The 15,864-nt window shown below is 42.2% G+C and overlaps 1 protein-coding gene across 3 annotated transcripts in view; it reads right to left on the reverse strand.

The window, feature by feature from the left end:
* Nucleotides 1–1,584: 1,584 nt before the first annotated feature.
* Nucleotides 1,585–15,864, reverse strand: part of FAM107B (family with sequence similarity 107 member B) — an 89,187-nt gene continuing 74,907 nt past the window's right edge. For all 3 annotated transcript variants that reach the window (XM_044996370.1, XM_044996361.1, XM_044996351.1), the window contains exons 3-4: nt 7,887–8,040; nt 1,585–4,891 (exon numbers count right to left, since the gene is read on the reverse strand). In XM_044996370.1, coding sequence (XP_044852305.1) covers nt 4,775–4,891; nt 7,887–8,040 — 271 coding nt within the window. In that variant the 3' untranslated portion in view covers nt 1,585–4,774. The remainder of the gene's footprint in view (nt 4,892–7,886; nt 8,041–15,864) is intronic.

A 15,864-nucleotide genomic window follows, 5' to 3' on the forward strand; every position in this document is an offset into this window, starting at 1 on the left:
ACAGACCTTGCCTTTGAGGATCCCCAGTAGTAAGACTGCTTGGGAATCACAAGTAATCTGACTCCCTCCCCTCACCAATCCTGATGATACTGGTTTTGACCCATCAAAAGTTGCACTGCCTAGTTTGCTTCCTCCCCACTCCAGGGCAGAAATCATTACATCAGTTGGATTTATGGCATCAAGTCTAATGAAGTAATTTTTAATCAGGGATGAAAATCTATGGTCTGCTCAACCTTTGCAGTGACCAAGCTGTCTCCCCACACAGCATGTCATGCCATCACCAGTTTGCACATGACAGCAGGAGCAAAGCTGAAGAGGCTTTCACCCTGTAGTGAGCTTACAACAGATATGTAAGTTAAAGCTATTTAACAGGATGCAACCTACATACATACAAAGGAAGACAATTTTTTTTGGATTTTGCTGGACTTGCTACAAAAGCAGATCAAACATCCCATGCTCTTTGTTTTATTTCTTTCTGAAAATGGAATGAAATATCTAGAGGATAATTTGAAACACATTTCTATATGGTTGGGGGGATGGGAAGCGGCAATGCTTCTAACAGGCCATAGAAACTTATCCCTTATTAAAACACTCCATTCCCTCCTACCTCCCCCACATCTGATGGCTCCTGGAATGGCTCCAGTTTCTGCTTCAGCAGCATTGTCAGGATCCATTCCACATGCTGAGCATTTCCTGACATCTGGTCTGAATTCACAGCTCTTCTCCTCCCCTAAACTCCACCCCATTATTGGCCTTTGAATCTCCTATCACCATCTGTACTACGCTGGCACCCAGGTTGACAATTTCATCCCATTGAAGGACTTAGGAGGGGAGGAGTGAATTGGACACCCACATTTTCCCCTGGCCCATCTTCTTCCCACTGTATTTTTCCAGTCTGCCTTTACGGATCATTATCTTGCTCTTAGAGGCCTCAATCCTTGAAGGTGCTGAGCACACTGGCCCCAACCCCAGCAGATTATTTAAGCATGTGCTTTACTTTCAACACAAGTAGTCCCCATGGGAATCAATATGCTTAAATGTTTTGCTGGACTGGGAGCACATTGCAGGACTGAGCCCAGGACTAGGCTCGATACCTTTTTTTTTTTTTTTAATGCGCCAAATGTAGCCTGGTTGTCAATCAACTGATTTCTGCGAAGGATTTTGCCCCATGTGCTTTACTAAGGTCAGCAAAGTTATATATGATAGCTTCCAGGAATTATTTAATCCCATCAAAAACTTGCCTAATACTTTCCACTCCCTTGTTCACTTGTACTAGCTGAATAGCTCAGCATTTCTTTTCTTTCTTAAATCACTTCTCCATGCTGCCTAAATTTTAAGTGTCTTTAAAATTTCTCAGTGAAAATAAGATGCAAAGAGACAGCAAGATATAGCTGCCTACCAAACTAATTTGCCAACTATGTTACATGCATATAAATATGAAGGCAAGTTACAGGAATCAAGTCAGTGTGGCCTTGAAATTGTTCCTTGCAAAAATAAAGACAATATAATTTGAAAATGACCTGGATAACTTTCAGCGCAGCTCCGAAGCTCCATTTTCAGTAGGTCAAGACAGAGAGAGTTGCATATTCCAAGCATGTAGTAGATTTTATTAAGCATAACTTTGGTTCTAAGTATTCCACTCTCATTTTTGTAATACCTTTAGTTAAAAACAATTATACAAGAGCAAATACAAAAAATATTAAATTATGAAAACACACCTATTAAGGCTCCCTTTTTATATTTATATATATTTATATATGTACACTCAAACAAGTACAGGTATTAACAGAAGGTTAAAGCCAGCTTTCAGAGCTAGAAAGAAATCCTAAGTTTACTAACAAAAAGCAAGGGTTTTTTTTAAAAAAAACCAAACTGTCCTGCCCTATTACAGACAGAAAGTGGTAAAAGTGAGCCACTTTTAATTCAAGAAAATAAGCTCAATGAAAACACAGAGGATTGCTTAAAATTTCACGTAACTAAGGAGCAGATCATAAATCCCTTTCCTCACACTGGTGAGCAGATATTCACACAAGTAGCCTCTGGACTCAATGGGATTTCTGGTGCGACGAACTGGTCACCTACCTAAGGGCTGCATCATCTAAACCAACGTTGGACCTGATTTAAAAAAACAGAGGTTTGTCTGGCAAAGCCACATGAAATTGACTTTTGGGTTCCTAGACAAAGTGCAGCAGAATTCTAAGATATTTAAAAAAAATTGTCATTCTACTGCTATTTAGTCTAGTAATGCAGAACTTGATTTTTTTTTAATTACTTCACACTGTACGTGCAAGAAGTATTCAGACCTTCCGTCTTTTAGAAAGAGAAACTCTACCTTTAACCACAAGTCAACTGGTTACACCAACACAAATGGGAAGTGGAAAACGTCCATCCTATATTCCCAATAAAGCCTGAGCCAAAGTCCACTGAAGTCAATGGGAAGCCTTCTCCACTGACTTCAGCACGCTTTGGATTAGGCCCTATTTCTTTTATATCTGAGTTTGGGTTGCCACCTACGTTGAGGTAAAATGGCAGAGGCTGAGTTTCATCTGAAGCAATGTGCTGGTATAGCAAAATGAGGTTGTCTCTTCGATTTCTGAAGACTTCAGGCTGGCTGTGGAAGTGGAATCCAGCAGACCTGAAGGAGTTCACAAGGCAAGGAGTGGGTGAGAAAGATCAACAGCAGTGGCTCAGCATCAAGGTATGATTTCTAAAGAAGTATTTTCCACTGCCCTTGTACAGGGGGACACAACACAGAAAATTGGACCATAGGGCCGTCTGAACAAAAGACAAGAGGCAAATCCAGTCAGAATGTGTGTTTGAATGACTGGCTGCTAGACAGGAAGACCTTCTTCCAAAGCAAGAAAGGCACAGGGAAAAAAAACCTGCAGCAGTTACGGTCCTGTTTCCCAAAAATACAATATGGTAGAGTTTACAAAATGTGGTGTCTTACATTTTGCCTTTGCCTTTTGTATGATCACAGCCTGAACAGCCTTGTAAACCACTTATAACATTTCATCTTCTAAATGTGAACTGCACTGTCAATCTAAGTCAATGGTAATAAGTTTCCCAAAATTTAATTTACTTCTAATCTAATTGTGTCCTCATAAAAAAAAAAAAAGCTTGATCTTGACAACTTGAAGGATATGCCTAAGAAACCCTGTTAATTGTGAACGTTATGTCCCAAATCCAATACTGAAACTGTATTTACATTTTCAGTACCTTGGGAAAAACAAAAGAGAAAAACAGCATCTTGCACACACACGCACACACTGCTGAGATTAAGAGAAAATATTCTCAAGCAGTTAGCTCGGATGTAATTACAAAGGAGCATTTATTTCTGTTTAGCGCTCTAGGGCAAAGACGACGAGCGGGTGTGGATAAGCATCCCTCCCACAAAGGCATTGGTAGTGTGCACACGTAACCGAGCGGGGGCTCTGGCCCTTCATGAGCAGTCTCCTCTGCAACTCCAGGCTTTCCTGACAGGGGAAAAGTAGCAATCATAAGCACTAAGGGTCAGATTCTGTCACCCTTACTCAGACTGAGTTCCATCTTACTCGGTGGCAAGTCAATAGGGCTACGTGTAGGGGACAGAATATGGCCCTAAGACTCAGTGATAGCTTGATTCCCTTATTTCCTGAGACAAGAGAAAAGATGGGAGAAGTCACAGCTTATCTAACATTAGGGGAAGTTTCTCATTTCAGTAGCCTTGGAGGGCTAGTTTGGTCTCATTTAAACTTGATTCTGTAGCTGATCCGTGCACAGCATTGCCATTGTCTTCAAGGTGCTCTGAGCAAGGCCCTTAGTTCAAATGCTCATAGTCAGTCCTGTGAGTTTAATGCTACTGATCGGTTAACACTGAGTTTAGATCTGTAGGTCCCAGAGGAGAAAGACCACGCCAGCAAACCAAGCAGTCTTTAAGAACATAAAAACTAGAGGATGCATCATTTTCCACTAAGAGTTGACAGGGAAAAGGTACTCCTGTACATGGGCCTCTACAGTGTAATTGCTCTATTGGGGTGGGAGTGGGGGGGCAAGGGAAGCGTTTGAGGTGAGAGGGGAAATCAACCTTTGATTTTTGCCCAGGTGAGGAAATATTCCAATTTTTGCGCTCTCGAGCCAAATTCTACATGCACCTCCAAAGACAGAATTTGGTCCTAAAAACTTTTTTCAGTGCCCTGGAATTTTAAACATCCCTATATCTCTGCACCAATTTTCCCAGTGGTAACAGCCAGTGCAGATGCCCAGCAATGACCAGTACACACCACTCCATTCTACATTTAACCCCCATTAAAATTAAATGCAGGAACCCACATTTTCAAAATGGCGTTTACACAGACAGAAAGGACAGAAAGTGAGCATTTCCCTGCACAGCAAAGTTCCATAAAATATGACCAGAGAATTTTAAAAAAAGCAGAATATAAGCTTGATGTCTCCACTAAACTGGGATCAGAAGAAACCAAGCAGTGCAACACTCAAAGGGTTTCTCTAGTGTCCCTGGTTTAAGTCTCTCATTAAGCACTTCAGACATGTCCATAATCCTGACCTGAAAACAGGCTGCTGATCCCCTGGTCTCAGTACTGTGTTTGGCGAGTTTGATCTGTTTATGTTGAAGACTTTTAATCCACACAGGTTCCAGGAATTCAAAACCCATCTTCAGTAAACATCACCTGAATGACGTGTATCTTCCCTCTCCAGGGCAAAGGGGTCAGACAACTTGCAGAAGCCTTTCTCTGCAGCCACTGCTGGAATGTTAAAGTCTTAGCAGGTATTTCCTCTAGGAGTCTGAAGCTTCTGCCGATTCCTGGGCTGTCCTCCTCAAGTTGCCTTTGACTTTAACAAATTCAGGTGCATTTTCCTGCTCTTCCTGGAGCTTCTGTTTCTCAAGTTCCAGCTGAAATGAGAGAGTGACGTTTATAAAAAGATAAAATACCTGTATTAACGAATGAAAAGTCACAGGCCAAAATTAAAGCTATGATTTCACACAGAAGGAAATGTAGCCTCAAAGACTGAGAAGTACCAGAACGTACTTTAACAAAAAGAGGGGAAGTGGCATTTAGACAAGAGTATCACAATCTCCTCCTAACCAGTCTCTCCTGGAAGATCCACCCAGATTGGAAATAGCTTTGCCACAGGTGACAAACCATACTCACATGACGGGAGATCCATGAGAATTTCCTTGCAATATAAAAATTAATAAAATATAAAAATTAATAAAATCCTCTCCTCTGGCTTTCAGTGTAGGAGGGGAACAATCATGCCGAAAGAGAGAATACAGGAGATCAGAGTTATTAACATGCCTAGTTGTAGGATCTCAATATGGATTTAGATGTCTAATGGAGACATCTCCAATTGCTTTGCCTATCTTGAGAAGAAGAGTAAAACAGTTCCCCCAATCCCATCTGTTGCCGACATTTTGAGTGCCCAATTACTAATATTTTTAAAGCATGTTGCGTTCCTGCCCACATATGGCTGCCATCAAAAAACATTAGGGCATGTAGTTGCTTACGATGCACCATGAGGTGTGGTCATATATTGCTAGTAAAGAATGCTGTTTATGAATTGCTTTGAATAACAATTACCCTGCAAATCCTGAGTGCAAACCTATGAGCCAATAGGTAGGAAGAAGCAACTACCTAGAAAGTGACCAGTAAATACTATCCTGAGAGGAACTGTTCATTTGAATATAGCAGGGTCTTCCTGATGATTAATGGGGACCACTTACCACTCAAACAAGCTCACAAGCTCTCCTTTTTCTGGCTCTGTGACAAGGGACACATCTGATTATAATAAAGAATGGCTCTATTCCACAATGAATCATATTGTCAATTGATGTCACTCCTGCCACACATGCAGAGTCACAACACTATTTGCTATGGGCAGGTTTTCCCTGTTGCAACAGGATTTATTTTTCCAGATTTGAACTTGAGCCAATCAAGGACATTTCAGGGAGCTTCCAAGTGGTGACATGTTTTGAGACTGGGCTCTTTGTTGGGGTGAGGATTTTAAAAAACAGAATCTCTAACGGTTAGCCTCTTAAAATTTCTTAATTTCTAAACTTTTTTTGTGTGGCTTGGAATGTAATTAATTAATATTTAGACAGACAACTAGCTGAGTTAACTGTATTTTAATTATGATTATTTTTAAATTGATTTTTTAAATAAAAAAAAGAATGGTTTTGAGTAAGTTATTTCATTGTTTGAAGGCACTCTGGTGGGTGTTGGATTGTCTTAATGCAAACAAACAACAGAGCTCGTTAAGGAACACACAGACCTTTGGCTGGCCCTCTGCAGTAGAGTAAAATTTCACTCCAGTAGATTGAAAGTCACATAATCTCTGTATTTCGGGTTGGTTGGTTGTTTATTAAAGGCCTGGCAATAGAGTCATAGATTTTTTTTTTTAATTAAATTCTGCATCAAGGCCATAACTTTGGTTTGAGCTACAGCATTCCTTTTAGCAAGAGAGCCAAACCGGATTTAAAAACTGCAATGGATGAAGAATCCATTACATCCCTAGGCACATTGTTCCAATGGTTAATTACCCTCACTGTTAAAAACTGGCACCTTATTGCTAGTCTGAATTTGTCTAGCTTCGGCATCCAGCTATTGGATCTCATTATGACTTTTTTTGCTAGGTTAAAGAGCAGTCTACAATCGGAAATCTCTTCCCCATATAGGTACATGTAAACCATGATTAAATCACCTCTTAACCTTTTCTTGGATAAACTAAATAGATTGAGAACAGCTCACTTTAAGGTGTATTTTCCAGACTTCAGATCACTCTTGTAGCTGTTTTCTGAACCTTTCCAATTCCATTTTGAAGTGTGGGCACCAGAACTGGACACAGGATTCCAGTGATGCTCAGATTACAATGTATACACAGGCAATACCACTCTCCTACTCGAGCTACTCTTGTTTATACATCCACAAATCCCTTTAGTTACATCACTGCATTGGGAGCTCATGTTCAACTGGTTTTCTACCATGACCCCCTAAGTCCTTTTCAGAGTCACTGCTTTCCAGGAGACATTCCTCCATCTTATAAATGTGACCTACATTCTTTGTTTCTAGATGTGTGACCTTGCATTTGGCTGTGTTAAAAGAGAATACACAATAACACTGCATGCCTTTAAAACAAAAGTTCTTTAAGGGAGGGGTAGAAAGGATAGTCTAGAGGATAGAGCACTGGACTGAGAATCAGGACTCTGGGTTCAGTTCCAGGCTTGGTCATACACTTCCCTAAGCAAGTTGCTTAGGCTTGGTGTACACTTAAGTTTTGCTGGCACAGCTATATTGGTTAGGGGTATGATTTTTTGCAGCAAAACCCCTAGCGTAGATGAAGTTAAGCTGGTATAAAAGTGCATATGCTGGTATAGTCTACAGACGCACCCCGAGTTACGTAAACCCAGCATACGCAAATCCGAGTTTATGGAAAAAGTTCCGTAAGCTAGAAATAGGAGGTTTTTTGGTCGGAGAGATGTTTCCAATTTACACAAAATTTGAGTTACGTAAGGCATTCTGGAACGGAACGCTTGATAAGTCGGGGAGCATCTGTACTTTACTTGTTTAACTGGTATAGACTATACCATCAAAATCACTTCTGTGCTGCGTCTATATACCATACATACTACAGCTATGAATCCTCCTAGGGTACGCAGGCCTCAACCTATCCTGAGTCTCAGTTCTGTATCTGTACAATGGGGATAATACTTCCCTACCTCATAGGAATGCTGCAAAGATAAAATCCATTAAGGATTGTTTAGGTGCACACAGAATACAAATACTTACATAGACAGAAGGCTCCTATAATTCCCTCATCAATCCCAGTCCATTCCAATCTCTAGCCCAGTGATCTTCTCCACCTACTCTTAACACCATTTCCCTTCTCACCTGCTCTAGCTTCTGCTGTCGTTTCATTAACTCTATTTCCAGGTCTGATTTCTTCTTTTGTGCTTCCTCTTCCTTTTGTTGTTTAATAACTTGATCTCGTTTCCTTTTCTCCATCACCTTTTGCAGCTCTGGTTTATTCTGAGGTGCAAGACCCCTTTGGGGAAAAAAAAACAGAGATAGAGCTTTTAATCAATTGTATATTCACACAGAAATATATGCGTCTCCCTCAAGTTAACTGATAACTACCATTTTTAAAGATAAATATCTCTGTATTAATATTTAAACAGAATAATCAATTGTATATTCACACAGAAATAAATGCGTCTCCCTCAAGTTAACTGATAACTACCATTTTTAAAGATAAATATCTGTGTATTAATATTTAATAGCATGAACTTAGCAAATGAACAAAAGTTAGAGAGGAGCGCCAACCAAAATCCCAGCTCCTGATCAGAATTTCAGGCCCCATTACCACTAAAAGCATCTTCTTTTAATATACATATCCGTTTTCCTCCTGATTAACTCACACTCTCAGCTGTAATCTTCACCAGGCTCTCTCCATTCCAGAGTAAATGATGAACCAATGGTTACATGTCAAGTCAGGGGGAGAGCTAGGAACAGACCTTGCAACTCCTGTCTCCTGCCTCCCTGTTTTCGCCAACAGACCACATGGATTTTATCCAGTCAGCTCTGCATAGGACATTCCAGAGGCATGTGTGACAGTGGAGCTGAACATTTTTTCCCATCTGGACTTTTGTCACATTACTCATGGGAACTGTGCTTTCTGCCATTTTCTAAACATTTGGGAGTTGTAATGTGGATGACTGTGATGGTCAACAGTTGAACCATTTTCACTGGGACCAGCCACGTGAAACCCAGAGCTCCCTGGGAACCTAAGAGAGAGTAGACCTCTGCAACAACATCGCCATCACCCTAGAGACCAGACTAGCCATTTCCCAACAAGAAGCTTCAGTTCTTCCTGGAAAAGATATAGGATTTGACTGCTTAAAACCTGCCAAAGGATTTTGGTGTTTACTCTCTTCCTCCCAATCCCAGAAAAGAATTAAAAATGTAACAGTCACTCTCCCTCTCTCTTAGTAAAACTCTGCACCAAAGGAATACTTCACTTCAGAATAAACAAATGAGGTTCTAAAATTAAATACTGCTGCTAATCAAAATGACAATCATAGCAGTTTGGGTACTGCGGGCAGCACAGCTCTTCCCTGTAATAGGATATTCCTCTACACAAGAAAAGAAAAACTCCAGACTACATTAAGGTGCTTTATGCTTTTATAAACCTTAAAGGGGAAAAGCAGATTTAATTCAGGGCAGCCTAAATATGCTTTAGATTAAAAGTGTAAGAAAGGAAACTTCCAAGTGTCTCTCAATGCCTTTAAACGTTTCGGTGCTAGGAGTTAGTCTTTGATGTTTAATCCCATTAACACAAAATAAGATGCACACACACCTAACTGCCAACTTTCTCTGATCCGCTTGGACTCTGTGTAACATGTCCATTTCATTGTCATTGGAGAGCTATTATACTGTGTGCAGGATTCATTTATATTTAGCTAGCTGACCCCCGGCATTTGGAAGAATTTCAGCATTAGATATGCAAAAGGACCCTTCCATCTTCATATCCCCCCCTCAATATCTTATAACACTAAAGACAAAAGGAGGAACATTCAGAACTAGGCAGGAAGATTAAAATGTGGAAATCTAGGCAGTTTGGATGTCAGAAAGCGATGGCACTCCTGTCTCTCCTAGTTGGGAAATGTCTCAGTCAGTCTAATAAAGACTGATTGGCTGTTTATGGTATTTTAAATCATCAATTAATTCCGAGCTACCCTGTCCCCCTTGAATTTCCTTTGTCACCCGCCCATCTCTTACCTCAGGAATAGCCACATCTGAGACATTCATCCAACAGCTGTGCCTTGTGTTTGCAGACACTCTGCAGGGTGAGGGAGATACTATTATGTGCTCAGTCACTATGACATGGGTGCCATAAATGCTGTACGTAGAAAGTTGGATAAATAGATATAGACAGAAAGGAGCAAGGGCAATAAAAGAGTGTGGGCTCTGTAACTTTGTCATCCTGCCCGCTTAAAGCAATGGACAAAGTTAAATGTTTCTGAGCAATGGATGCGGGGTGACGCGCCTCCCCTCTATCAGTGTGACCTTGCTGTGGAAGGAGCAGGATGCCAAATATCACACTCATTAAACCTCAGGACGCTGATGTTTTAGCACTACACAAAGCTTATATAGTAGTGTTTGCTGAGCTATGCTTTTCATGAAAAGGCCAGCCTGTAAAATATGCATGTATGTTAGAAGGGCAGCCAAATATAACCTCTCTTCAAAGCTGGTCTACTTTAGACAAGTTCACAGGAGCACTGTGAAGCTAAAATAGTGTTTATAAAATGCACTGTGATCAGATGGAATGCACTGGACAAATGCAAAATATTACAATAATATTTAAATGAATAGGGCCGATCCACTGAAAAACCCTTAGGCCTGGTCTACACTAAAAAGGGGGTTCGAATTAGGGTACGCAAATTCAGCTACGTGAATAGCGTAGCTGAATTCGAAGTACCCTAATTCGAACTACTCACCCGTCCAGACGCGGCGGGGTCGAACTCCACGGCTCCAAGGTCGACTCCGCCACTGCCGTTTGCAGTGGTGGAGTACCGGAGTTGACCGCGGCGCTTCCGGAGTTCGAACTATCGCGTCTAGATCAGACGTGATAGTTCGAACTCCGAGAAGTCGAACTCACCGCGTCGACCCGGACGGTAAGTGTAGACTAGCCCTAAGATACTGTGTTCTAAAATGACTGAGGATACCCATTCATGTTCAGGTTTTTTCCACTACTTCTAAAAACCAATCATTTAAAAAATAAAAATAAAAAAATTGTCATTTCATCCTACTAATTTTACATTGATATAGTGGGTATATATGTAACATTTGTAATTAACATTAAAATTATTTAAAATGTGTGTGTATATATATATATAATAAATACACACACACAGATTTTTAAAACCATACTCCAAAGCATGTAGTCTTCTGCAATTGTGAGAATACATTTCTGATTTTAGAAAAATCCATTCTCCTAGGCAAAGCCAACTGAGATATTTACTCAATACAAACTAAAAGGAAAATATATAGGGATTTGAATGCTTAAAACCTGCCAAAGGATTTTGGTGTTTACCCGCTTCCTCCCAGTCCCAGAAAATAATTAAAAAACTCTCAAACTAAGGATTTTAATCCAAAACTGGGCTGGGAGTTGTACAATACTCTAAAGTGGAAGATGTTTATAATCAGAGTCACATCAACACTGGCCAAAGACCCCAAGCAATGGTACTACAGCAGTCCTATAATCTAAAATAATCTATTTGACCCCCATTCCAGATCCTCTGAAGCTGACATATCCATGAATGTCATTGACAAACATAATAATGAAGAACAAATTATCAGACAAAAATCCTAGCTAAACCATATCAATTTACCTGATTACCATGGACATACTGGGGCACAATCCAGACTAATGAGTAGCTGTGTCAGTCCTGCCCTGTAACCGGGGTTCCCTGTACCCTCCAACCTGGACTGCTTACAAAAAGCCTCCTGCATGCAAGTCACTCCCCGCTATGTCCATGTGTGCTGCAGCCAACCAGCCACATTGTGACTCTTACCAGCCTTGGTTATGCTGCAGGGTGACCCCTCCCCCATCCCCATCCCAGATCTTCTCCCCATAATTTAGGTCCTTTACTCCCCAGCCCTTTCCTGGACAGTACAAATATAATAAGTCTGTTATTCCTTTAAGGGAAGAATGTGCCTGTTTATTATTTTAAATAGGAGAACCCAGACACTCCAACTTAAACACACTGGATTAGATAAAACAGTAGAAGTTTATTAACTACAAAGAGATAGATTTTGAGTGAGTACAAGTAATGAGGCATAAAAGTCAGAAATGGCTGCAAGAAAAATAAAGATAAAACGCTTACTGGTGCCTAATTTAACAAACTATATTAGGTTCACAGCAAAGTTTTCTCACCACATGCTTTCAGCTGTCAGGATCCCTCCCCCTAGAATCCAACAGCTATTTCCTTTGTCTTTTCAGGTGCAGAGAATGAGGGAGAATGGGCAGGGAGAGAGAGGGGAGTCTTACTGCATTTGCCCCTGTTTTTATAGTTTCAGTTCTCTTCTTGAAAAAACATTTCCAGCTGGGAGCAAGATGTGGAGAAAAAACTCCATGCTGTTTCTTGCTAAGATGTAGATTTTTTTTGCCCATCCCCTTTCCTGCCAGTGAACAGCCACTTAGCAGGTAATGGTCCATCGGCCTTGTTGACACCTGGCTGAGGCATCAGATCGCCCTTGGTCTCTGAGGAACTGGTCTGGCCATTCCCCAGACTGATCTGGAAAACATGCTTTTAGTCATGATTTCAGTTTATGTTTATAACGTCACATCCAACGCTGCTACCTGCATTTTGCCATATTATTATTGATCAGCAAGTTATGATAAATGATGCCTCACAAGACACACCTTGTACAAACATTATTACAACAGTGTGTGGAAACAGTGGAGATATATTCCGAAACAACAACTATAAAACAATCCTTTTTTAACCTCTCAAGGAGTTGGGGTCCAAGTCTACAAACCTTTACTCATGCGAGTAGTTCTTATTGACCCAAGTAGCCCTACTGAAATCCACAGCATTGCACGACTATAGCTTGTAAGAGCAGGCTAATCTTCCATTATGTATAGCAATGATCTTTCACCTGCTTGTACATACTTACTCCTGGGGGAATTCTACACTACTGCGCATGCGCAGAATTCACATCCCCCGCAGATTTCTTTGCTTTCCCACAGAAAAATGACTTCTGACATGGAAGCATAGGGAAGCTGCAAAAGCAGTCATTCACTCCTCCCCAGCAGTGCAGGCACGTCATTTCAGGCACCTGGAGCAGTCGCCGGAGAGGTAAATCACCCCCAGGGGATGGGGGGGGAGCAGAGCAGGGGATGCCCTGCCTGGTCTTGGGAGCGGGAGGCAACAGGACTTGCTTTTCCCTGCAAGGAGCGGTTGGGGCTGGGGCCAGGGCCAGGTCAGACCTATCTCCAGAAACCTCTCCTGGCTGCAGGAAGCTCTGCACCCCCTCCACCAATTTCTGGTCCCATTGCTCCTCAGCTGCAGGGGGGAGGAGTCACTGTACGGAGAGCTGTGTCCCCGTCTGTCCAACCCCTGTGCATCTGGATCCCACCATACCCAGACCTTCCCAGCCGAGCTCACTCATTCTGCACCAAGAACCCCCACACCAAAGCCTCCGCACCCGAACCCGAACCTCCACACCACCGAGCCTCACCCCCTGCATCTAAAGCCTCCCTGCACTCAGACACTGCCCCCCGCACCTGGACCCCTCCCTTGCATCCGGGCCCCCACCCCTGCACCCAGACCATTCCCCCGCCCCCCCCGCCCCCGTTTAAGGCCTCTGCACTAGAACCCCCACCCTCGCTGCACCTGGACCACCCCGACAAGCTGCCCACACCTGGATCCCCACCCTATTGAGCCAACTCCACCAAGCCCCACTCCCCCAGCACCTGGACCCCCCTGCTGAGCCTCCCACACTCAGGGGAGGCTCAGCACCTCTCCGCCAAACCCCCTCCCAAGCCCCAACCACCTTCACCTGAACCCCTCTGCAGAGTCCCACTCCCCCTGCACCTGGATCTCCTCAATGAGCCCCTGTACGTCCAGATCCTCTCCACATCCAGATCCCCCACTAAGCTGCCCGCACCCAGATTGCCTCACACAGAACCCTTTCACCAGACACTTGGATCCTGCTGGGCTGAGCCTGCCTGCCCCACACCTGGATCGGGGCCAGGGCTGGGTATGCCAAGTCCATGTTTCCGGGGGTGGGAGTGAGGGGGCGGCAAGATTGCAGGGTGATCTCCCACCTCTGTGTAGCCAGTGACCTGTGCTCCCCACTGCCATGCTGGAACCTCCACCTTTATTTATTGACCAAATATGCAGAATTTTAAAATATTGTGCAGATAATTTTTAATTTTTTTGGTGCAGAATTCCCCAGGAGTAATATACTGAAACTTTCACAAACACTCCTGCAAGGTCAGTACGTATAATTTCCAATTAACAGATGTGAAAACTGAGGTTAAATGGCTTGCCCAAGGCGGCAGAGCTAAAAAGTGTCCTCGTTAAGAATATACCAGTTCCCAGGTCTCTGTGTTAGAGCTCAGACCCGGGATTTTACTAATGCATTAATGAAAAAGAAGGAAGTCAGGTTGGAAACATTAATCTGACACAGCATGGACTGAAAAGCACAAGAGGATACCAAGTTTCTCAGCAAAGGGATATCATCTGCAATCAGTCAAATCTTTAATGCTGTTTAAATTGACAATTCTTTCCAGTAATCTGGCTCATTTTACAGTCTGGTTATGTGGATTATTTTTAAATTTTCAAAATTATTCCCCTCCATTGCTGACTAATTTAAAACAGAAACCCAGCTAACTCTGGACTGAGTCCTGGGCCCACAGTTGTCAACAGAATCAGGATCTCGCCCCTCAGCTCTTAAGCAGTATATAAACAAAGCTGTGTGCTATGTATCATCTACCAGCATGAAGGAAGTAGCGCTTGCATAATGTATAGTAATGCATATGCATCAGGAAAGCAGATGGCAAATATACACCTAATTTAGTTGTAAAGAAGACTATAGAACTGATGAGAAATTATATCTTCAATAATAAATGTGACCTAAAGGTGTCTTTGTAAATAAGGAGTCAGGCTGGAGGGTGGCAAAAACCAGCAGTAGCGTTTTCCCAACCCTGCCCACAACTCAAACTCTGCCTACTTGTGAGGCCAAATGAAATGCCATTTACAGCAGATTTTGCAGCGCTTCATATGATCAACTTTCTTCTTTACTGTGCTCTCTGATCAGCTGTGAGACAGCTAATGATTATCATCACTACCTTCCAAGTCTTCATCCCACAGATAAATAGGGTAAGCTTGCACTTTTCCCAGAGATATTGTTCCGGGCTGTTTGTAGACTGCATCAGTTTATGTATATACAATTCAGATTCTGAAGATTATCTAAGGGCTTGTATACATGGCCCCACGGTTCAGACTACAGGGGTGTGAATTGCAACGCACACCAGAGTGCTGCATTGTAACTCCCCAGTGGGAGTAAGCACAAACTAAAAAGGTACCTAGCATAGACCTAGACTAAGAAATATTTTCGGGCAGGGTCCGTCATACACGTTTTCACACCACCTAGCACAACAAGATGCAATCTGGTTGAGGTTTTTAGGTGCTACTGCAATATAAATATTAATAAATAATAATAAATATTTTAAAAAAGAAACAAGATTAGATTCTGGAACACAAAATACAGCTACCAAGGAAAAAGGACCAGTCAACTCAATCCAGCACACACTTGAAATAGAATTAAATGCTATGGGTAGCCATTGTGATTTAGGGTTTCTCTACACAAACTTCAGTTTGAAGCAAGCTGAGGTGTGAATCTACCCTGCACTAGCCTGCTGCAGACTCATTGTTCCCTGTGGACCCTGCAGCTGTACATTGACAGGTCATTAGTTCACTTTGATCTAGTCCCACTTCAAAGATGTAGATTCACAACCCAGCTTTCTGCAAATTTAATGTTTGTGTAGACAAGCCCAAAGCCTTCATAGAATCATAGAATATTAGGGTTGGAAGGGACCTCAGGAGGTCATCTAGTCCAACCTCCTGCTCAAAGCAAGACCAATCTCCAGACAGATTTTTACCCCAGTTCCTTAAATGGCCCCCTCAAGGATTGAACTCACAACCCTGGGTTTAGCAGGCCAATGCTCAAACCACTGAGCTATCCCTACCTCCCAAATGAATCTTTAAAGTTACACAAAATGTTCATCAGGTTTTGGTTAGCACGACACTTTGGCCCGGTCTACACTACAGACCTAAATCTGTACAACTACGTTACTCAG

The sequence above is a fragment of the Mauremys mutica genome, chromosome 1 (genome assembly GCF_020497125.1).
Source record: "Mauremys mutica isolate MM-2020 ecotype Southern chromosome 1, ASM2049712v1, whole genome shotgun sequence".
Classification (NCBI taxonomy): domain Eukaryota; kingdom Metazoa; phylum Chordata; order Testudines; family Geoemydidae; genus Mauremys; species Mauremys mutica.